Source organism: Triturus cristatus, chromosome 5_2 (assembly GCF_964204655.1).
Source record: "Triturus cristatus chromosome 5_2, aTriCri1.1, whole genome shotgun sequence".
Lineage (NCBI taxonomy): Eukaryota > Metazoa > Chordata > Amphibia > Caudata > Salamandridae > Triturus > Triturus cristatus.
The window spans coordinates 350,911,662-350,936,278 of NC_140588.1; the positions used below are offsets into that span (position 1 = coordinate 350,911,662).

General features: G+C 44.9%; 1 protein-coding gene across 4 annotated transcripts in view; it reads right to left on the reverse strand.

Annotated features, from left to right (window-relative positions):
* The window catches only part of IRF4 (interferon regulatory factor 4), a 63,664-nt gene that overhangs the window by 14,610 nt on the left and 24,437 nt on the right, over positions 1-24,617 (reverse strand). For 2 of the 4 annotated variants that reach the window (XM_085607152.1, XM_085607153.1), the window contains 4 exons: positions 22,017-22,158; positions 21,365-21,472; positions 11,406-11,759; positions 3,605-3,717 (listed from right to left, as the gene is read on the reverse strand). In XM_085607152.1, coding sequence (XP_085463278.1) covers positions 3,605-3,717; positions 11,406-11,759; positions 21,365-21,472; positions 22,017-22,158 — 717 coding nt within the window. The remainder of the gene's footprint in view (positions 1-3,604; positions 3,718-11,405; positions 11,760-21,364; positions 21,473-22,016; positions 22,159-24,617) is intronic. The other 2 variants (XM_085607155.1, XM_085607154.1) reach the window with 1 other exon arrangement.

A 24,617-nucleotide genomic window follows, 5' to 3' on the forward strand; every position in this document is an offset into this window, starting at 1 on the left:
TGAAATGAGCAATCTTTGAAGCTCTAAGTGATAGAGACTTTCATGATATGGGCCTTAAACAGTCCTCAAGACAGCAAACAAATAAAATACCTACAAATGGTAGGAGATACGTTTTCACATGTCACTTCTAGAATCCTGTGCTATGTTCCATAGGAATTGTAACTGGTGCATTCAAATCTTTTGGATGTCCTGTTGCGACAAGTAGACACTGCTAACCAGCCAAATTCAGGGTTTAAACTGGTTGCACTAATCACTAGCTTATCCTCAACTCAAAATAACTCAATCTTTCATTTTGCTGTGCACTATTTCAGAAATGTGATTCAAGGAGTAGCACACTGAATGTTGGTGGTACTGGAATAAGGGCACCCGAATTATAAATAGGTAATTTGCTTATCTGCAACCCTAGCAGCAATTTATCAGCACACCACCTCTTCAGCTGATGTCGTTTTGTAAAATTTTCCTGGCATCACTTAGCAGTTATTATTTGCCTTCCTCCCAACACCCATCTCACCATTATTAGTTTATAGGTCTTGCTTTAGACCGAACTGTCTGTAAGATAGATTGTTATGATGCATAAAGTGGGCGTTGGAAATGACCATCTTTTGCATCGTTTTCCCCCAGAATTGTGCCTTGACTGTTTTCGTTGGCCCTAGAACTCTATATGCTTTGTCCCTGCTAACCAGTGGTAAAGCACTTATGCTCTCCCTTTAATCATGATGACATTGGTATACACCTGATTGGCAGATTTAACTTACCTATAAGTCACCAGTATATTGTAAACAAGTTTTAAGTTAAATGTCACCAGTAGGCTGCAGCACAAATTGTGCCATTTATTGCAGTGACACAACAAACCATACCCCAGGCCTACCACTGGAGCCTGGCAGAGCAGTTTCTAAACTGCCAATTCGACTTGTCAAAAGAAACCCTGAAGGACATGTAAAATGTAGCATCTCCAGGCACCCCCAGTGGAAGTTCAGAAACAGACTGGAACTGCTGTCTGAGACCTGAGACAAGCCCAAAGGACTGGACCTCCTCGTCCTCTTGTACCTAGGACACAGAAGTGGACTCCAAGGGTCATAAGACTGAGCACCTGCTAAAGTTACAGAGATACTTAAGCTAAAATAGGCTTTCTCATGCAACTGACCAGTGGCAACTGCCTGACATCCTATGAGTCTCTAAGTGCTTCTCCTAAGATCCTGGGGGGGCTTTACAAATGTACTCCTGTGGTAGGGACTTAAAGGACTAAAGTCAGAAGATAAAATCTGGGATCAGGACGAATCTGGTTAGTGTATCCAGCCCACCCTCCATCGCAGCCAGTGCCAAACAGCACCTAGGTCCTATTCTACCAAGACCATCAACTATCATTGGCACATTGTGATTCTTGGTGCTATTTCTACTTAAAACCTTAAAAATTCTTATCTGTTGTTCCACTTATTCGATTTTTGTGATTTTGGTGTCAATTATACACAATTGTTCTAATTTGTCTGTCTTCTTTGTGCCATAACTACCAAGGGGATAAGCTCAGGTTTATTTAGTGATGCCAGTGGTTCCCCCTGACAAGTACTGGGATTATTACTTGAGGTGGGTGCTTACTCCCCTCAAATACTAACCAATTTCTTACAGTGGGATTAGGTCCACCCTGGTAGTATTACTCTCTCAATTCATTCTATTTGGAGTATCATTCCATTTTGAAGGAAGTGCTTCCATTGGGATGCACAACAGACTACTTTATATCGGAAAAGTACAGTCATAATGCTGTTTGTTACAATCAATTTTTCACCTCCTATGTGCCTTGTAGAAGGAGAGCAATACTTTTTGGAGTTTGTGTGCACAGGTAAAGACTCTGCCAACCAATTTTTAAATAATTGTATAAGGGGTGACTTTCAATCACATCTGGTTAGGTCTTCGCCACAGAAGCCATCCAAATACAAAAAGGAACTAGCAAACTAGGGAAACTATTGGCCTGTACCAATAGTGAAAATTAGTATCAAGACCGTGGAGTAAAATGGAAATGAGTGTACATGGAGTCACTTTCAATCACACATGTTTAGGCCTTCACCAAGAAAGCCTTAAGAACGCACAAAGGATCTCGCAGGCATGAGAACCTTTGGCCTGTACTAGAAGGTATGAAAAATTGTTATCAGAGTATCGGGTAAAATTGAAGTTATAATGCAAGGAGTCACTTTCAATTGCACATTATTAGGCCTTCACCACAGAAGCCATCAGAATGCACAAAGGATCTAACAGTCCAGGAGAACTCTTGACCTGAACTAGAGGTTATGGAAATACTGCACCTCTCCTGAGGATATGTTTCAGAGGCCTAGGTGAGCTTCCTTCTTCTGCAGCCAGGGCCTTTTGTGGCATGAACTGTAAGAATGGAAATTGAACTATTGTTCATCAGTGAAAATAGAGTTGTTCTTCGTTCTACAATGGACTCTTCTTTGGAGCTATTCCAGGCAGATTTGGCACTGTTAGACCTACAGCTCTGGAGCAAACCCTGATCCTAAGGCATATCAATGATCTGGAAAGAGCAGATCTCAGACAATTTTCAATGGTCAACACCGTCATACCTCTCTGGAACCCTCACGAGTTTCAAGTGGCGCAAACAAAATCGTTGCAAATTTCTCTTTCTGCTTCATATCAGATATACATCATGCTCAAGCAAAAACTAGATTCTAGAGATGTGTGCTTGCCTAACTACAACCTTACTAAAACAAGACTCATGCCATTCTAAGAAGTAAGAAGCATTTGCAGGTCCTACATAGCTTGTTGGATTCTAGAAATGAAGTGGTGAATGTACAATATGGAATATGTGGGGATCATACAAGTTTACTGGAAGTATAGATTCTCAAAACTTTTTTATTAGAAAAAGGAGTACCATGTTTTGTTACTAATCAACAGCATATTTAAAGGAGTTTGCTCACTAGATGCTCAAGATGCTATTGAACCCATAACACTTTACAAATAGATTCCTGTTCTCGTTCTTAAAGGGGCTATTATTTAAATAGTACTGTGGATTTATCCAACACGTAATGGAGAGTTTGGCAATCCACACACGGTCTTCATTTTTTGCCAAGATTCCATTAAAATTGCATGAGGAGTCAATCAGATTCTTGTCACAAAAAAGACTAAATTGAGCAAAAACCCATCAGAACTTTCACAACACCCGGCAAAAAACATTTTCGTAATATATTGCTTTTAATCCATTACTAGGAAATTAAAAGTTGTAAATAATAATAACTGCAACAAAAGTACAGCTAAATATCTCAAAATGAAATGTAGACTTTAATATCTAAATGTTTGCGTGTCTTAATTTATTTTTACTAAAGTAGAAATTCTTAATTGGTGTGGAAGTTCAAAATGCCAGTGGTACAAAAGGTGTCATGCAAAGCAAAAGGGACAACAATCATTTCAAGTCAAGTCAAGAATAACTTTATTTCGGCTCAAAGAACCATAAAAAATGTTACTGATTAAAATCTTAAAATACAATGCATACAAAATTCACCATCATTTACTTCCCCAATAATTGCCAAATCTGCCACGATTTTGTAAGTGACCTCTTGCGTCAGGACCTGAGCGGAGAAATAAGTGAGACAAAACTTACGTGGGCTGTTATTAGCTTTCTCTGCCTTTGCGGGTCTGGAAACTCCTCCCCAAAGCACAACACCACCTGGAACCTCGGCACTGGCCGCCCATGAAGAGCATACGCTTGGAGTTCTGAACAGAGAAACCATTTGTAATCTTGGTTAGAAGGTTAACGTTTTGTAGTCAGGTGTTATAGATAATGTTCATTCATATTAAAGGTGCATGGAAATGATTAGTCAGCCCAACCACTAATAATTATTTGGAAAGATAATCATGCAAGTTAGCACATAACAATAGATTTTGGACACCTAAGTTGAACTTTGGTGTGCAAAATCATACTTTTCCAAATGTAAATTGCACACCCTGAGGGTGGAAGGGAAGATTTTTTTGGTTAGGACACCCTCCAACAATACGTAAACACTCACAAATAATGTTGGTGGATATTCACATAAGCATGTTCACATAAGCAGGTGTTCACTCATGGTATTACTCTGAAAAGATGTCATGCTTATTATGAGAACTACAATCAGGACACCCTCTTGTTCTTTAATCAGCACAAATAATTTACTACGACTGGTTGGATGAAGGTGCCCGATTAAAGGGTGGAAAGAACAGTAAAGCCAAGGTGCATAAAAAAGAGAGCTCCAATCAACAACAGAGAAATGATGTCTAAAGTCACCGTGGAAATAATACTGTCTCTTTTCCTCTATGTGCTTTTCGATATGCCTACCACGATCATAACCAAACAATATCGAATCCCTGCAGGCTGATTTGAAAAAAAAAAATATTGAGGAATAGCTATAGCTGAAAATGATTTGAACTGAAGCAAACAGAGAGCCAATGCAGACATATAGGGAAGTAAATATAGTACAATTAACAAAAATCTCCATGCAATGGGTGGAATAGTTAACTGAGTCTCTCCATCCTCCACCTATATCTGGATTCCAGCAAAGTATCCTCACAGTGATCTCATACTTTATTCACAAAACATAGCTCTAGAAGTTATTTTTAATAATAAACAAACCTCAACCCTGGATTGTGAAAATCTTATTCGATTTGGTCCACTATTGTTAAGGTAAAATATGTCTTACTGTACAGTGAAGAATAGATGGCATCCTTCAATAAGCTAACAGAGGTGGGCTAATGTAGCATCCTGTTATACAGGATAATTGTACGGAGCTTGCTATCAGGAGGTGAGGAGACCTTCACGACCCGCAGGGAGTGCGTAGATCACTGCGACAGACTGTTTAAAGTGCCTAAATTGCAAGCTACGCACTGGGCGCCCCTCCTCAAGTGACTTTTTGTTCATTGTCTTGTGCTAGCATTTTAGAGCGGCGATTCTGACCCAGTGTACTCCTCAATCAGCTCATCGTTGGCCTAATGCGCGAACAAAGCCCTCAACATGTCCAACGCAAAAGGTACAAAGACGTCCCAACACCGCAGGCTTGATTGTTACACCTGTCCAAAGGCAGACCTACCCGATCGGAAGGGAACAGGCGCAAGCAACATAGCGGTGCAATTGTCTGGCTTGATACAAAAGAGCATGCTAGTAGGCTCGTTCCAGAACTCAGAGGCGCTAGTCAAGACATAGTCAATCAGTTTGCAACCCACTTTCACACAGTCTATAGCTCGGTGGCATCATACACAGAAGCAGATTCCTCAGACCTTATTAGAGATAGCTCCCTTCCTACACTCTCTGAAGCTGACCGAACATTTATGGATAGTGCCCTCACCACTGACGAAATAGCACTCGCGATACGAGCGCTCCACCCGGGTAAGGCCCTTGGCCCAAACGGCATCCCAATTAAACTGTATAAGCTTCGTCCTGATAAAATAGCCCCTTTTTTGAAATCCATGTATGAAAACAGTCTTGAACAGGTATCACTGCCCCTTGATCAGAGAATCGCTACCATTGTTACAATTTACAAAGAAGGGAAACCCAAAACAGACGGCGCCTCTTACCACCCCATTTCATTGCTAAACGCAGAACCCAAAATCCTAGCTAAAGTACTTGCCAATAGACTAATCAAGGTAATAGGGGACTTAGTACATCCTGATCAATCAGGGTTTATGCCTGCTTCAAGTCTTTGCCAATGGATTTGCTCCCTGGTAATCGCAAAGCCTCCCTTTTTATCCTACCAAGGATTCCTGCATAAGCACACTACACCTCATCATTATGATATCTATGCACTTCTGCAGTGGCAATCATAAGGGATGATACAGATGCCATTTTAGAAGCATATTTTGGTAACATGCGTTTATCCAAGTCAATAGAATCACCCACTTGGGCTCTGGTTCTGCTAGTCCCTGGGTATCCAAGATTTTCAAGTTTCTAAAATGATTCAAAAGGTCAGGAAAGGTAATAGGAAATAGGCGGATGGAGCAAATAGATGGATTCCAAGTAGAGTTTTAGGATACCGTTAAGTCCAAAATATTGTCAATTTTAACAATTTTGTAGAATGCTTGTGTCGAATCCTATCTATTCGAAGGGAGATGAAAGATTTGATTATAACAGTCACATTTAAACCAGATGATGGCTAACAGTCACATTTAAACCAGATGATGGCCTGACACAGTGCTCAAGTTATTACCTTAAACTCTTATCAACACAGAAGATAAAGTACTCACAAAAAGTGTGTACTACTAGGCTGGATACCTGATCACCAGAGAGCAATTATGTTTTAATAAAAGGTGAAAATCACAGGGAACTCCCCAAGCAGATTTAATCCAAATTATCATTTCAGCACAAAGTTCATTTATTAGCTTAGACCTGGGATGGGTTTTTGATAATGTGAACTGGGAATATTTTTTTACTGTCCCCAGAAAATATGGGGGATCATCTTGGAACTGGGTTGAAATACTTCCACGGCAAGATACTTAATAAACTGACAAGTACCAAAAGGGTTTAACATAGAAAGAGGAACTAAGTGAGGCGGCCCATTACAATGAAACCAAAATAAACTCATGTTTTCACTAAAGAGACTATACAGATTCCTGCAACTAATGAGGTTTTTGGTAACCAAATATAAAGAATTACTGGAAAAGACAGACTCTTTTGTACACCAGTTTTGTTCATAGTGATATCCAGCACAAAACACCCAGATGGGCAGAACTGAGAAGGGATGTTGCAGAGAACTGAAATGCAAAGTTTCAAATTAAATCAACAAAGACACACATTTTAGGTAAAATCCAAAAACGTAATAATACGATGGAGAATATTTAGAGAGGTTTGTATAGACAACAACATTGGCATAAAGAACACTAGTTATGGCTCTCCACTAGGGCTGGGGCCATAACGATACAAATGGAGATGGATTTACTTATGACCTAACAGGTTATACTTTGGGACACAATCGGTTACAGTACACCTAACGTAACGCACCATGTTTGTATCAGTTGTACATTGGCGCCTGACTAAAAGATTTATGTAACAATGCTATTTGATGAAGTATGATGTATTGTGTGGTTTTACCTGCAACGAAAACTCTAATAAACAGATTTCTAAATAAATAAAGAACACTAGTTATGCTCTCATTTAGAATAAAAGGCAAGTATCTGTCCTAGGAGATGAAAGATGTTGGGCATCATTACGATGAAGGTCGGAAAGCAATCCGATCGACTCCTTGTCGGAATCAGTTCTGACCAACTCGGGTTCGGAGAGTCAGACCAAACGATTACAATGTTTCCGAACACCGTTCGGTCAGACTCCCATTGACTTCAATGGTAGCCTGTGTTCCACCCGACTACACAGGCTCCAATTGAAAAAGGAGTGGTTGCGGAAAACCTTGCACCCTGACTCAGGTACCCCATGGTGCCTGCCACACTGTATATGGTTGTGAAGAGGGGACCCATTGGTACCCCCATGGGCCCCAACTGGAGGCCTCCAGGTGAAGGGGGGCCTGCTATGGGCCCCTCAAAGTCAGTTTCTGACAGCCGTTCCGTGTCAGACAAACCGATTCGGAAAGGCTGTCCGAATCCAACATCGTAATACTTCGGTCGGAAACGCGGTCCATAGAACTGTACCATTCGGCTCTGACTGACTCGGATTCTCTGAATGCCGGTCGTAACCGATTTGGAATGACCGAACGGTTACCTTTCATCGTAATTGGTTGGTCGCAAATGTTTCCGAGTCGTTCAGAAACATGGGTTGCGCCACAGGTTAGGAAAATTGGAATGCTGTTCGGAGCCTTTTCGACCGACATCGTAATGAGGCTCTAAGTGTAACTTGAATGAAATCCAGTATACTGGGATTACAGAATGTCACCCAATTGAACAAAGTAATTCAGTACAAGGACCTAGTATGAAAATTCAAACTGCACAAGTCAGAGTTCTGGAACTATATAAAGTTGTGGAAGATAATTGTTATTTTTTGTCCAACAGGGCAGAAAATCAAAAGTCCAAACATCAAATTATTTACAAAATCTTTAAAGATGTATGGGGTACATCTAGAATACTCAGTATTCTAGAAATCTTTATAACAGTGTTTTGCTTTGTGGATCCTAACTCAATGATGGGTCAAAAGAGGATTTTTGGTCTGTTGCGAAACTCCAAGCAAGAAATAAAGATGCCTTTAAATTCTATATTTATCTTTTCACATCTCAACAAATTGTTGCTTATTGGGATTGGTGTTTACAAACTCCTCTCACTTTGCACTCAGAAAAAGAAAAGTAAAGTGGATTGTGTGACAATCTTCCTGGGGCCCCATTATGAAATAATGGGGTAACCCATACTAGTACAAGGACCTGGGTAGTAGTCGGTATAGAGAAACAGGGGTCCTAGACTTCTATTAAAAAAGTATTCAATTAGATCAAAATATATAGGGTACACATAGAGGTCAATTCACATCATCAACGTACCTGGTTCCTTTTCAATTTGATTAAGTATATCCTCAAATGACACACACGCTCCTTAAATAGCTTAGTGACTGTTTAACTACACAGTTATTATAACAGATCACTGTTAACACTGTTTCAAAACAAGGAAAAAGGGGTTGCTCCAGGGGGAGTGTGACAAAAGAGGGTGCTCTTGAGAGTAGAACAGATATATAAGGAGGGAAATCAAAGAATAATTTTGAAAACACAATTTCATTTAGTCATATCATTTGTCGACTGGTTGTTATTTACAGTAGCACCAGTCTTACAATAGGGCCTGTCTCTCATTGATTTCGTAAATTATTTGCCGTTTCTTGGTGGTGAGCAAGGTGTATTAACTTATCAAAAGGCAGGGCTGGGGTTGTGCTCTGTGTACCCTATATATTTTGATCTAATTGAATCTTCCTGGGGCAACACAAAAAGATGATGGACGGAATGCTGAACATTGTCAAACATTCACCCCCAGTCACAAATCTGGGTTAAATCCATATTTTTTTTGCTCACCTTGCCACCCCAGTTTTGACCCAGCCATATGCAACCTGCTCCCTGAGGGAACGTTCTAGCCTGAACTGCCAAGCAAGTCCTCCCTGGACCAGAAACAAGCATACTGGGACCGGTTTTGGGGAATCACCCATAATCAGCGAGGCTAGCTTGAATCCAGTGGCACAGGGAGCACGAGACCCACGTCTGGGCATAACCTTCCCACTTAGGTCGACTGTAACAACACAAAAAGATGATGGACTGAATGCTGAACATTATCAAACATTCACCACCAGTCACAGATCTGAGTTGAATCCATCTATTTTTTGCTCACCGTGCAATCCCAGTTTGGACCCTAGCTTGAAGCTAGTGGCAGACTAGCACAGAACCCAAGTCTGGGTATACCCTTCCCACTTAGGTCGACTGAAACAACACAAAAAGATGATGGACGGAATGCTGAACATTGTGAAACATTCACCCCTAGTCACAGATCTGGGTAGTATCCAATCTTCCTGGGTACAGAGAGTGTTAAAGGAAAGGCTGTATGTAGGATGTCATTTTTGTAACACACATCAAAATGTAAATACCTGTAAATCAACTGTACAATTTCAGCAGTATGAAAGTTTTTTGTATATAATTCTGAAGTGTGATGGATTCAAAGATTGGGGATGCACAAATGACAAATATTCACTGAAACTGGATTCCCACACATTGTCATTTGTGTGCAATGTTGTGTTATCAGTAAAACTGTATGTTTGCGAAAATTTAGAGAATGTGTTGTCTGTAAATGACAGTGAAATACCACACGATGCCTCAATATACTAAAAAATTGCCTGCCTCATGACTATTAAAGCTAGGTGAGTCCCAAAAGTTTGTCGTTCTAAAAAGGGGTTTGTTGTTCTAAAAGCTTTGGGAACACTGCACTAATCTACATACTGCAAAGAGGATTTTGAAGCATATTATTTAACATATTTACGTTCCGTTATGATCCAACATAAAAGTTGCAGTCCATAAATTAGAGGCAAGTTCACATAATATTTAAAGCAAAAATCTGTATAATTTCACTACTTTTGAAACTCGCTTGTTAGAAAGAAAACACATTTTGTTTCAGTAAAATGACAATGACATGCTTTGGTCAAACCTGACGCTTTCTCATAACGTGTACTCTAAAAACATAATTCCACAATTGGCATAGGATGCGCTTTTGCAACCATTTTTTAATCTCTATATTGGATTTTATACTTTCTTTAAAACAGCATAAATCAACAATATAGCACATTTATCACATGAATAAAGGTTATCAGATCAACACTGCCATACATCTAATATGCATAATTTCATTTACCAAAGGTGTGGATCAGTTTCAGACATTTCTAAGTTGCCCACCCCCTAGTCTTTGTTGTACTGGGCAGGAGAAAAACTGACATCAATCATCTACCTCTTCTGCTCAGTAAAAGTCAAAACTCTCCCAGATCTTACAATGTTTTTGGAGACAACCCCTAGCGTCATATATCAAGAGCTCAAATATATGACACAAGTCCATACCATGTTTCCACTTGGCTGTACTTGGGGATGTTGACTTCCTCCATTTCTGAGTAATGTTTTTCCCCAGTGCTAGACCCAGCCTAAGCAGGGACCTCTCAGCTCTTGGAAAGTACCCGTCTTCAAGTATATTTAGTAGGGTCATTTTTGGACTTGTGTCGCTTAAATACTCCTTGAAACGTGTGGAATATCCCCTCTGAAAAGAACATAAGGACTGAACAAGACCAGGTTGCATAACCTTTAAGTATTTCCGGGATGGGCATGGAATGCATATAGAGACCGGCAGGGACACATGTACATAACCCTGAAGAAGGCCCCAGACACACATGGCTCTATGCAAGGGCCGAAACAAATTGGCACAAACCGGGGATGAGTGAGAAAATAATGCTTAATTAAAACTCTATTCTTGTTTTTAAACATTCCCATGGTACTTTGTCAAGAAATAGTATTTCTTTCTTGGGTATATCTCAAAGCAGTTTTTTTTCAACTGGATCCCTGCTTTATCCAGAAAGATACCTTACATAAGAACTCCCATTACTGGTTGAGTCTGCCCTGGTGGTACCACTCTACCAGGGTATGGATAGGTGCTGATGAGAAAGCATGCCACTATTTAGTGGGTGAGGCACTACTCCAAAATCATTGGAGTTCCCAGGAGGACCTCCAAGCGGTTTCCATCCCCTTTCTTTTCATTTACCCGGTCACCCTTTTTGTGTATTGGCTAGAATTTAAGGAAAACATTTTGGAACTGTGGGATTCTGCCACAAGCCAGATTATTTCAAGGACACAGAAATTACTAAAGTTTCCCTCTCAGGCCTAACTATAAAACTGTGAATAAGGAAACTACACTATTAATCTATATGCTTAATAGATAAACACATTTTGCTTTGCAAAATGAGTATTTAAATGAAAGGACGGTGGTGTATTTACCTGCCAGGAACTGTTCCGTATCAAAAAGTTTGCAAGCCTGATCCCTTTCTAGTTTATTCGGCTGGTCACTGTAGGCAGATAAAGGTCCCTCCCAATAAATCCGGCTCTGGCAAAGTCTTTTGGCATACAGCCCATCAGGTGCCATCCAGAGAAGCACTCCTCGTTCCAAGTGACTAAGTAATTTTTCTATGTTTTTTCGTAGGCTGTTATCCTCTGGATATGGAAAGTTCACTTGGTCCATACGACCAATCTCGTAACTTTGGCCATGTTCAATCCTGCAACCATCAGGACTTGAGGTTGTCACCTCTTCAACGAGCGTTGCATGGTAATACAAGCAAACGTGTAGTCGACAATCTGTTAAAAAATAAGATTATTAGGCATTTCACTATGCAGGAATTTGTATGTGTGCAACAGGTTACCAAGCAGCAAACTGGAATAGTGGATAGCATAACATCAGTGTTTCTAAACATAGACAATTCTATCAACGGTCAAGCCTGAAGTGAGACACAGCTACTCACAGGAATAATGGAAATGCATGAGTAATTCATTCCTAAGAAAGAAAGAAGTGAGACAAAACTGCTTGCAGAGAATGTCTGTGTAGTGGTTCCTCTCTTATCAACAGAAAGATAGCCAATTGGTGTTTCTAAGCTTCCATTTTCACATTTTTGTGTCATTTTGTAATGTTATCCATCAGCCATTGATGAGGACATTGTGAACCAATGGGACATTCTAAGGCAACATCCCCCATTCCTTGTTTGCTCTCCCAACCAGCCAAAGGAGGATGGTTGGGCTCCTGAAAGCTGAGCTAAGGCACCTGCTCTCATCCTACTCCCACCTGTTTGTGCCTAACTACAGAAACATTATGGAGTGATCGGCCAGCCCGTCAAGAATGGAAGAAGGGAAAATTAAAAATGAATAGGACAGCAGGATGACATGAACAGTGCCACCCCCTTACTACATCTGGGATCCTATGACATGTTTCCCATGACCACATTCACCCTATACCTAGTCACCAGAGGATGTTCCCCTCCCAAAGCCCACCTACACTTGGGAACCAACAGGTCACTCCTTCTCTGACCATGGCATGTGATCAGGAGCATTCCGCTTCCCCAACTCTGTAGCACCCCCCCAAAAAAAAATCACCCCCCTCTCTGCCCCCAGAAAGGTCTGAAGAAAGAAAATCAAATAGGTCATTTTTGATTCTCCTCTCTCTCCACATCTGTTTGGATCTAATAAAGTCCACATGGCGACTAGCCATTTGACCACTGAAGATAGCCAGGAGAAAACAAAAACAGCTGGGTGCTTGGAGAAATTAGAACAAGGTGCTCTCTCTACACCATCTAGTAATATACCCCATTACTTCCTTAACTCAGTTACCCAAGGTGCACACCTTTCTTACCTCCACCCAAAATCAAGGAAACCAAATACAACAAGCTCTTGGTTACTGGCACTAATCACTGGGTGCAATACATCGAACGGCAAGTCAGTTAGGGAGAGAACAATAGACCAGAACAATTGGGTCAAGGAAGGTGGAGTGAAACAAATTAGGCTAGAATCATGTAAGTAACATTCGCAACATATTGTTGTTTGATCTTGGAATAATTTGTCACCATACCCAGACCAGTTTCCCTCTGGTTTGTCCACTACTCACCAACAAGATAGTTAACACAAAAGCGCTTGATCCCAATTCCCCTCCATAATTTAACTTCATGAAAGGTCCACCTCTGTCCACTTTCACATGAACCATGCTCTACTACAAAACACTCATTTCCTTTGCTCCACCAAAAAAAGCAATTAGGTTGGGAAATAGTCAACAAAATGCTTCACACCGTCTCTGCCAAGCTCCCTAATTTCAACACCTCTTTTTTTCAACAAACTTTCACAGTATGCATATAGGGGCACCATCTCACTGTTACTGTCATCTATTACTAACCTGATCTACATGGAGATATTTTCCATTTGACTATACAAATTCTAAAGATAATGTCAAGAGGGGCGTGGCCAAGATGGCGGCGTGAGCGGACGTGTCGCTCCGGGTCACCTGCCGACGGCCTTCAATAGCACCGGCTTTTAGCCGTTTTAGCTGATGTCGGCCCTAGCACCGGGGCCTGTGCAGTAGCGACACTTGTGGGGCACCGGGCCGAGGCAATTAAAGGACCTCGGAGGGCATACCCTCAATGGTGTGAGGAAACAGTTGCGATCGCGACTCACTAGCAGACCCGCGAGGAGAGGCCCAGAGACTACTGACGGGGCCGAGGGAGCTCCGGGGGACGAAGCGGCAGACCCATACAACATCGGGGTGACAGTGCCCGGCGTTGGGGGCCCCGATCCTCCAAGAAAGCAGTCGAGGACGGCAGAGACAAGGGGGAGCCTGGCGGTGGGCTGATAGCGAAGCTGGGAAGTGACGAGTGTTCCAGTCCGCCATTTTGGGAGCGGGCCTGCTGAACCTCGCCTCGCACTGAAACGTTCGAGGGCCCAGCAGCGATCCTGGTCCCTCCCGTTGGGACGCGGCCGGGGACTCGAGCGCTGTTGTCGCCCCAGACCAAGGTGAGGTGCGGAGAGACGGGGGCCAGGCAGCTGCCGACTGTGGGCCTGAAGAAGCGGATGTGCTACGGGGTGAAGTGGGCTTGTTGCACGAGCCGGACCTGAGGAGCACTACCTATCAGAGGTCCCTACCTGATCGGGGCAGAGACAGTGGGGCTAGCCGAAGGCACACTGGGCAGACCCGCAACTGCCACTCATTGAGCACAGAAAGCGAGCCACAACCGGCGGGACGCATCACGGCCTGATCTGGGCCTTGCTGCCAGGCGATCCCCCGGGTGGGGAAAGAGAGCGGCCTGCCTTGGCGGGACCCACCGCAAAACCCAGTATCAAGGCTCTGCCGGCGCAACGTGGAGGGATCGACCCGCTTCCCACAGAGCACCGCAACAGGGGGACGCTGTCCGATCGGACACTGATCGAGGACTTTGGGGGCCCAATTGAACACTCCTGCGCTGGGATGGGCCCCAGGTGACGGGGGTCAGCCCGCGGGACCCCACGCGGAACCGGGAGACAGCGGACCACCTCAGGCGAGTGCCCCCCCCCTTTCCTTCTCCGAGCTCATCCACGCAGTGGGGGGAGCGGCGGAGAAAGACTCATGCACTTGGGCAGCTCCCTGCCCCACGGTAGGGGATAGGGGCAAACCCATACCATCGGCGCGACCGCCATTTTGGGGAGAGTGAAGAGTTGCTGCGGCCTGCGCCAGGCATCCCGGCCGGGCGAACCTCGGAGGGCTGGCGGAGGAAGATCTGACTCGGCGGACCCCATATAGGTGCAGGGCAGCTTGACTCGACGCTGGCCGCAGGCCCAGCCTGGAGCACGTAGAGAGCAGCATACCCCTGTCACGGACCCGACAGCCAGAGGGACGGACCCAAGATCGGCAGGGGGCCCGGGGAGACTGGAGGGGACCCCTAACGCCGGGACTTACAGCTGTTGATACCTGGCAGAAGAGGAACTGGCCGCTTGGAGCTCCGCGCAGTCTGGCGCAGGACCACGGACACCTTCAGGCAAGTGCAGCCTAACGTGCGCAGTTTTGTGGCAGGTAGGAGCGGCGAGGGACACTGTCGCTGAGAACGGTGAGCCATCAGCGGGCTTGGGTGAGAGTCGGGCCTCCTAGAGGGGACACACAGAGAGAGACGCCGGGCCCCCCGCTGGTGACTGCATAGCCACAGCATCACCCTGTCACCCCTACCATTGGGTCCTGCCGCCCGCAAATGCTACATACAGTGAGAGGGTCAGCCTGCCCGGATCCAGGCGTTCCCAGGGGTTGTGGCCCCGGTACCTAGTGGGAACGCAGCCAGCTCATAGCTCCCCTGGGACTCAGTTGTGCGTGACATGTCCACCTCACGGAGACGCACAGACAAGACACTGAAGGACCTGTTCGCGAAGGCTCAAGCAGGGCAGCAACCTACCAGCATGGCATCAAGCACTACCTGGTCCGCACCCGGACGAGATGATGGGACGGAACCGATCACCAAAGCCTTCTTGGAATCTATGTTTGTTGCGCTAAGGGAAGACATCCATACACTCAAGAAGGAATTCACAGAGGAAATAATGGAGGTTCACAGGGACGTGGACGGCATAGGTGAACGAGTCGCCGAGCTGGAGGACAAAAGTGACGGAAGGGACACGGAACTAGCAGCGCTGCAACAAGAGGTCCTCAGGAGTCATGACCAGCAGGTTGACCTTCAGATACACCTCGAAGACCTGGAAAAGCGCTCCTGGCGCCATAATATCAGGTTTCGGGGAGTGAAACTAGAAGATGACATGAAGGATCTTTTCAGATATACGAGGGAGCTATTCAATCACATCCTTGGAAGTCCCCTAGAAACGGAACTACGCCTAGACAGAGCACATAGAGTGGGTCCCCCGTGGGCCCCATCGGCTCCGTCACAGGACATTTTGTTCTGCGTGCAAGATTATCGCACCAAAGAAGTTATCCTCCAAAAAGCCCGCCAGCTACACCCCCTGACGTTTCGCGATCAGACACCGGTTTTATACCAGGACTTGTCAGCGCTCACCCTGCAAAAACGTAGAACCTTTAGACCCATCACTGCTTACTTACAACAGCGCAATATTTCCTACAGCTGGGGCCATCCGTTTTGACTGGTGCCTTGCATGGACAATAAACTGTACCAGCTACGATCCCTGACAGAGGCCTGCCGCCTGCTGGGCGTGGATCCCCCTACAGAGGAGAATGATACGGAGGGCCCCAAAACAGAACTGGACGACACCATACCCCGGTGGCGTCAAGAGGACCTAAGGCATGGCACTAGGAAACCTCCAGCCGCAGAAATCACAAAGGGCCAGCAAGCCGCGCTTGAAACTGCATCGACAGAGCTGGCTACATCTCAACCTGGCTGAGCTTTACGATGTCAAATGGCCGACTGATTGCTTGTTTTTTGCTCTGGGCCATTGGCGGGAGGGGGGCTTTTCGAATCTTGGCCGATTACCCCAATTTGCCACACTTCCAATCACCTACGGATGATGGACAATATGTTATTGTTCTCTTTTTTCCAATTTTTTCCTTCTAGGGGGGGGTTCCAGTGTTCCTCGTCCACCTTACTTTCAGCGCTAGCATAGGCCCACGCCACATGGGCATTCTAGGGTTAGAGCATATCCTGCACCTCGATAGTATCAGATTCAGCGCCCCACCATTGCTTTTTATACTGTTACCATGTGAATGCCTGCTACCCAGCTTAAAATACTCACCTTAAACGTGAGAGGTCTTAATAATCCGGTGAAGCGCAGAGGGTTCTTTTGTGTCTGGAACATACCCAAGCAGATATCTGCCTGTTGCAGGAAACGCACCTTTTGTCTAAAGATTGTCACCGCCTCCGGTCCCGGAAGTTCCCAACTCAGTTCTTTTTTTTAGGTCCAACTAAAACAGCCGGGGTTGCTATCCTGGTGGCCCAGCGGTTTAAAGGGGAGGTCTTACAGAAGGAGGCCGAGATAAAAGGTAGACTATTGACTTATAGATTTGCCATAGGCGGTTTAACATTCACTATTGGTTCAGTGTACGCCCCAAATGATGGCCTGGAACGGTTCTTACACTCCGCTTTTATAGAAGCCCCAGCCACGTCCGATCGCCACATTCTTCTAGAGGGAGATCTAAACCTGGTTCTTGACAACACCTTAGATAGATCATGTCAACGCACACATCAGACAGGCGCCCTTTCCACAGAGGGTCTGACCCGTTTACATGACTTAGGGTTCAGGGACCTATGGCGTAGCTTCCACCCCCAAAGCCGCAAATACTCTTATTATTCCAAAGCACATAAATTGTATGCCCGGTTGAATTATCTGCTGGCATCCGCGCCCATACACGCGCTTGCGGCAGAGGTAGAAACAGGAGCCCCTCCCTCTCAGATCATGCCCCAGTGACCACTGTTCTCTCCCTCCCACCTGCCCATCAACCTCCTAGGACATGGCGCCTCAGGGAAACACTGCTGCATCGCAAGGAAGTGGTTAAGCGGGTACAGCGCGTCATCACTGACTACCTCTCTCACAACACTAATACTGACACCACTCTTGCGATGCAGTGGGCGGCACTGAAGGCAGTCATTAGGGGGGAGTTAATAGCCATTACAGCTGCAGACAATGTAGAGCGCAGGCGCAAGCGGGAAGAGCTCACCCAACAAACCAGAGAGCTGGAGCAGATGCATCAGAGAACGGGAGCCCCCCGAGTGTGGAAGCAACTTATGGCCGTGCGCCAACAACTTGCGGCGTTCGACCAGGATAGGGCGGAATTTGCGGCCTTGCGACTGCGACACGCTTATTATACAGGGGGATTTAGGTGCGGGCGCCTTCTCGCTCATAAACTACGCGAGACCAGGCAAAAGCAGAGGGTGCAGGAAATTCTCCGGAGAGATGGTAAGCGTGTCTCGGAGGACAGCGACATTGCCGAGGCTTTCCGTGATTTTTACGCCAACCTCTACGCTAGCTCTCCACTAGAGAGCTCAATTGGGGCTGCCTTCCTCGACTCCATCACTCTACCAGCTCTAACTAAAAATCAAGCCGACTACCTCGATAGAGACGTTCGACCAGAAGAAGTCATTGCCGCCATTGCGCGCCTCAAACTAGCGAAAGCACCCAGGCCAGATGGCTTCTCTGCTGTTTTTTATAAAACGTTCTGTGCCCAGGTCGCCCCTCTCCTCACTCGACTCTTTAATTCCTTCTCGGAGCCCGGTGCGATACCGGGAGATCTCCTGGAGGCCTCCATAGCGGTGCTCCCCAAACCAGGAAAGGACAAGGCTCAGTGTGGGGCATACCGCCCTATCTCCCTTCTTAATATAGATCTTAAATTATACATGGGGATTCTAGCCTCCCGCCTCGCGCCTCATATGCCTAGTCTCGTTGATCCGGATCAGATGGGCTTCATCCCTGAACGCCAAACTTCTGACAACACGAAACGAGCCCTGCACCTTATCGAAAAAGCCACACGCACACAGGGAGAATACATGATGCTAGCTATGAACGCCGAAAAAGCGTTCGATAGGGTCCACGGGCCCTATTTGGGGCAAGTTCTGGAACGAGTGGGGATGGGCGTGAAATTCCGCACATATGTTTTGAATTGCTCTAAGTTCCCGATGGATACAGTTAGAGTAAACAGACACACATCTTCCCGGTTCACCATTGAGATAGGCACATGGCAGGGGTGCCCTTTGTCGACCCTCCTTTTCGCTCTTTACATGGAGCCATTGGCCCAAAAGATGCGGCTCAACCCATCGATCACCAGGATCACATTTGGCGGTTATACCCATATGATCAGTCTTTACGCTGATGATGTTCTGATTTCACTATCTATCCCGCGGGGCGCGCTGCCAGCATGCCTAGAGGACTTAGAACTCTTTGCACGAACTGCCGGGTTCAAAGTGAATATGGACAAGTCGGTTGCCCTGGATTTGTCCCTGGCACGGTCCACCCGGGAATATCTGCAAAGCCTGTTCCCCATTCAATGGGCGACAGACACGATCCCGTATTTGGGGATCCAGTTGGCCTCCTCTCTTTCAAAAACAGCTATTACTAACTACACACTACTGCGACAGAAAATCCGGCGGGAACTGGGTCAATGGAAACATTACCCTCTGTTGGGGCTCGGCAAAGTAGCCGCAGTCAAGATGACCATTCTACCACAGATCCTTTATCTGTTTCATACTATTCCTCTCAGGCCACCTTCGGGCTGGATACAGCAGACGCAATCAGAACTTGCCCAGTTCATTTGGAATGGTCGGAAGCCGCACCTGAAGCAGAGGCTGGTGACACTCCCTCCGGAGGGAGGGGGACTCGGACTTCCTGATTTACAGCTCTACTTTCAGGCAGCACAACTGTGCCTCCAGGTTGAGTGGAGTCGTTGGGAGTCAGAGAAACACTGGTTATTCCAGGATCAGGCGGTAGCTGCCAGATCCCTACAGGAAATCCCCTTTCTTCGCTAACAACACAGACCCACTAACTTATATGCTTTGCATATCACGCGAGTCCCAATGGCGATATGAGCTCAAACCAACATTAAGCACGAACTTACCACTTTCCCGTCTCCACTCACTCCATTGATGGACAACCCAGATTTCACCCCGGGTATGGACACGGTAGCTTTTGCGAGGAGTCGACCCTCTGGGTGTCGATTCCTATACCACATGTATACCGCAGAGGAGGTTATCCCTTTCTACCAATTTAAACAAGAATATGGGATGCCTGAGGCGGAGAGACTTAGGTACATGCAAGCACGACATTGGGCGCTCAATGATCAGGTCCGCTCCATGGCTGATAGACACCTTCTTCCCTATGAGCGATGGCTTATTACACGCACGACAGACAAAAAGCTAATATCCAATTTATACAAGATACTACAGGCCAGATATGCTCACACTTATAGCTCCAGGCGGGCACGCTGGGAGACGGAACTGGGCAGTACAGTCAGTCATAAAGAGTGGGAGGGCATATACTATAGAGCACGTCACTCAGCCTATCACATGGGACTCACTGAAACCCTCACAAAGATAGCGACCTACTGGTATTATACCCCTGAGCGTCTCCACGCCATGGACCACACTAGAGAAGCGACCTGTTGGCGGGGCTGTGAACAAGTAGGCCCTTTGGTACACTTATTATGGGAGTGCGCCCACATCCAATCCTATTGGAAACAAGTACTGGACGAAGTAGATAAACACTTTGATACTGAAATTCCACGATTTCCTACCTATGTTCTTTTAGGCCTCCCAAATCCCCTGACCTACCCATTGCGCTCCAGCAGAGGCCCCCAGACAGCGATTGCGCTGGGCACAGCAATGCAAAATATACTCACACACTGGCGTACCTCCCACATCCCAACCTTCACAGGCTGATTACGCTGACTGTGGCAACTACTTGGAATGGAAAAGCTAACACTGACAATAGCGGGGGAGGGATCCAAATATGTCGAACTGTGGCAACCCTTTCTATCCATATTGGCCTCTGAATTTCGGGAAATTACCTGACTCCGATATCTCCGCTTACTACGCCTCTCTGATACGCAACAAACGGAATAGAGACGGAGACCAGGCATAGACTAGATAGCTTAGATGGTGGACTTGGAACATGGGTGGTGGGTGGGAAGGGGAAAGGGAAGGGTTTAGGGTGTTTTGTACTGTTCTGTTTTTTCTTGCTCATTATAGTGCATACAAGGTTCCTCTAAATTGGCACAGACCCATTATTGCGCTGACGGATCTGCCTTGTCCCTTCAGGGTCATGAATTTAGCAATGTTAAAAGACAAGAGAGTGTTTTTGTATGTGCTAAAAACTTCAATAAAGAGATTTAAACCATAAAGATAATGTCAATCACCAATGGAGAGCAAAACGTTTAAAGACTTTTTAAGCTTTATCATTCTGGTGTAAGGTCTGACTTTACAGTCTAAAACCAGTAATGGCTTTATCATGGATTTTGTATTTATTCTCATAGTATCGTTTTGTTCGAGAAATTACAACATGCATGATATGATTTAAGGAAACCAAACCCTGATTCTGTGAATGTTTAGTTTGGTAGGGCAGTAATATTCTTTTTTTAAAGTCAAATCTAAAACAATAACAATTAAATGTTAAACAGTTTTTAATATCAAAAACAAAACTTCTCAATGTTTAAGTTTAAGTACTAACATCAAAAGTATTTTGAACAGAAGTGTATTAGCTTTGAGCAAACAGAATAAAACACACAAGGAAATCATAGCCTGTAGGAAGCATACACTCACCCAGTTACCTATAACTTGTAAAACACCTATACAACATGCATTTACAAGTTAAAAAACTGCCCTTTTTGCAAATGTGGACACTTATTTTGCTATCTGATTCACTAATGAGGACCGCTTTTATTTTGGTGTACAGGCCTAGTTTCTGTCCCAGTTCGACCCTGATGTTTAACCTTCAAATGCAGAGTGAAATGTACTTACCAGACAGTGCTATGGCCTCACCAGACCTTATGCTTGGCTCTACTGGGAGTCCAGGACTCTGTGCCTCAGAGGGTGCACAAGCATAAAAGGATCCAGTCACCTGGTAACCTAAATTCACAAACAAAAGGCAAACACAGTCTGTGTGCGTACTAGTAGTACATATAGATATTTTCTATCAAGAGCAATCTTTCTAAGCTCCAGTATTTGAAACAAGCTGGTCAACTACATTGCCAATTCTATACTCTGCTTCTACAGCAGCAAGGTTCAGTGAAGTTTTCTTGTGTGTATACTTTAGAAGCCATTAACATGCAGGACAGCATGATTACCATAAGTTATGATCAAGGTATTGGTTGAATTTCGATTTCCAGTAAATACAACTGTTCGTACCCAGACTGTTGTCCATTTTTTGCAAATTTTCTCACAATTCAAATGTTCAGCCAGACGGTAGCCAACTAATGTTTTCAAAAGGCCCAGAGATTCCTATTCTTTAAGAGAAGGCTTTCTCTATTCAGAAGGCATGTAACCCAGTACATTTACTACAACGGTGGAGGGTTATTGCGCATACATTTTCACAGAGTTTGAAGTGCATCATTTTGCAAGTTATCGCAGATACATTTAAGCAATGTAGTCAAAATTGTCAAAATGTTCTTACCTGGATCACAAGCGGATCCCTGCCAGTGATGCGCACGTGCAGGATATGGGACACCTGCACACTGGTAAGGTAAGTCAGGGTGGGGCTGCTCCGGAGCATAGTCTCGCCATGAACGCTCATGTGACAGCATATAGTTAGATACCTGTTCAAAATGTAAGCAGAAGAGTTATATAGATAATTTCTGATGGGGTACAAACTGTTTATTTAAGTAATGTAGGGGCTTAATTTTCTCTTTTCTGTTATGTTTTCCCCATCTTTCATCTTCACACATTCTCATCCCACTTGCACTTCATACTGTCCCTTTTGAGGACGAGCCGAGGCAGCACGCATGCACTGTCTGCAAGACCTGTTGTATTCAACCAAACCACTTTATTCCCGCCTGCTACTTGCCTTTGATTCACTGCTGTGTCGCTCTTTTTTTGCTGGCCCCTAAGTCGTTCACTCAGCCGATATGGCACTTCGGGTCATGACTAAGGAGCACCGGCTGAGCATAGTCTCCTTACTCTAACATTCCTTATCTGTGTTTTAGCAAACTTTTTTTAATGTAGTTGTTTTACTCCCGTCACTAATTCCGCCCTCCCACCACCCTTCGACACAAATGCAGCATTTAAACATTACGGGGTGATTCCTCTTGTATCTCATAGCCGCTTAACACTGTTGTTTAGATGAGGGTGGACATGCTCAGTTCAATATGTTTTTTCCAAGCTTGAATGTTACACACATTGACATAACATGTGTAAGCTGCTCCCCGGCTCCTCATATTGTCAGTTTGCTGTCTAGTAAGTGAGCGCTTTACCTGAGCTGTGGCGGAGGCACTGGGCTTTGTTTAGTGTTTGGGGAGAGGAGAGCCTGTGTTGCTGTGCTTCTGTCCCCGCCCTCATGTTGCTTCAGCACTTCTTGGCTTGGCCCTCTCTGCACATACACACACAACATCACCTCCTGCCCAACGCCGCTTCACAAGGGCAACATCCTGTAATTGTTATTTTAAAAAATTTATATAACACGTGTTCATGCGCAGGGTCTCTTGTATTGCCCCAAAAATATAAATAAGTTGGTAGATTTAAAGGATAGGGCTTTCTATAGGGGAACATCAAAGATGGCGCGCCTATGTGCACTATAGCGGGAGGCTTGCTTAAGTCGTTTAGACATTGAGCGCCACCAAATGGTTTACGTCTTCAGTTTAGGCTTCAGCGCTTCTTTGCAGAGTTCCTCTTCCCTGTGTTTTCCAGATTCACTAGCGTATGTGCCTTTAGAACCCCAGACATATGTTACCTTTTCACGCTTAACGTTTTTGTTATGCTCAGTTAAGGTTTACATTTGTAATTACTGATTGGAAGCACCATAGCAACAGTTTTTTTTATTTCTACTGCCTTAAGGACCCGTTTTCAATTCACCATTGGTACAGCAGGTGATAAGTCCAGAATAAAAGTTAGTCGGCTACCTTTGCTCCTTTCCCTGTAAGCACAGATTGCAGGCCAGCATGGGCAGACAGCCGCTGCCTGCACCTACCGCAAAAGCTTGACTGCCCTGGCACCAGCCATGCAGCTGTTCTTTCTCTCTGGGGCAGAGTTGCTCACAGTGGCTCAGAACGAGGCTGGTGAGGCGCTCAAGCACAAAAGGTGGACGCACCGGGTGTTGCCTCAAAATCGCTTTTCCCAGCCCACTGAAGAAGATAGTGTGAAAATTGTTTTCTCTTTTCACCAATCTGACATATATCTAAGTTGTGCAGCTTACAGTGTGTCAAAAGATCCGGTACTCCCACCCCAGCACAAGTAAGATGTTGGAAAATTTAAAATAGGCTACCCTAAGCTTTTTCCCTCTTCCAGTGAACGGCATGCATGTGATTTTCTGTTTGAGTGCTGCCATAAAAAAGCGCCTTAAGCAAAAGTGTCCTTTTCACTGAAGTCAAACATCCATGCCATGATGTTTATAGGGTGTGCCACCTAGTAAGTTCTTTCTTGTATTATTGCTAAGACTAAATAGCTCCCTGCTGATTTTATGCTTATAGTTAATTGTAAATGATCTGGTCCTAGTCACGTCCCATTGATAATGAGGTTATTACATTTTCTTTAAACCTGGGATTTCAATCCCAGTGAAAAGAGTAGAGGGGGAGAGGTGGAAACACTGCCTCTCCCTCATCTTTATATTAACTATTTGAGACACCTGTCCATCAATCCTCATTCTGGCTTCAGGGCCTGTATAGCATGCCCAGATCATCTTTATGTGTCTAGGGCAAAAACCAAACGCTTTCATAGTCCTGTACAGAAACCCCCACTCCAGTTGATGAAGTGCCTCATGGCATTGAGTAAGAGAAGCACCACTTTTCCCCCAAGACTAAGAGTATCGTTTATGGGATAGACCACTTGTTTGGTGTTATCGCTAATTGTATGACCTACAATATAGCTTAATTTGTCTAGGTGCGCCAGCTTCTGTCATCATCTCCGATGTCGCCCTCTTGGCCTCAAAGGAATTAAACTAGGGCTCCAAAATGAACATCACAAATGTAGTCAAAAATCTTTTGTAAAATTGGATTATGAACCCATCAGGGCCCAGGGACTAGGCGCTTCATATTTTAGTTGGAGCTTCGGAGCTGCATCTCCC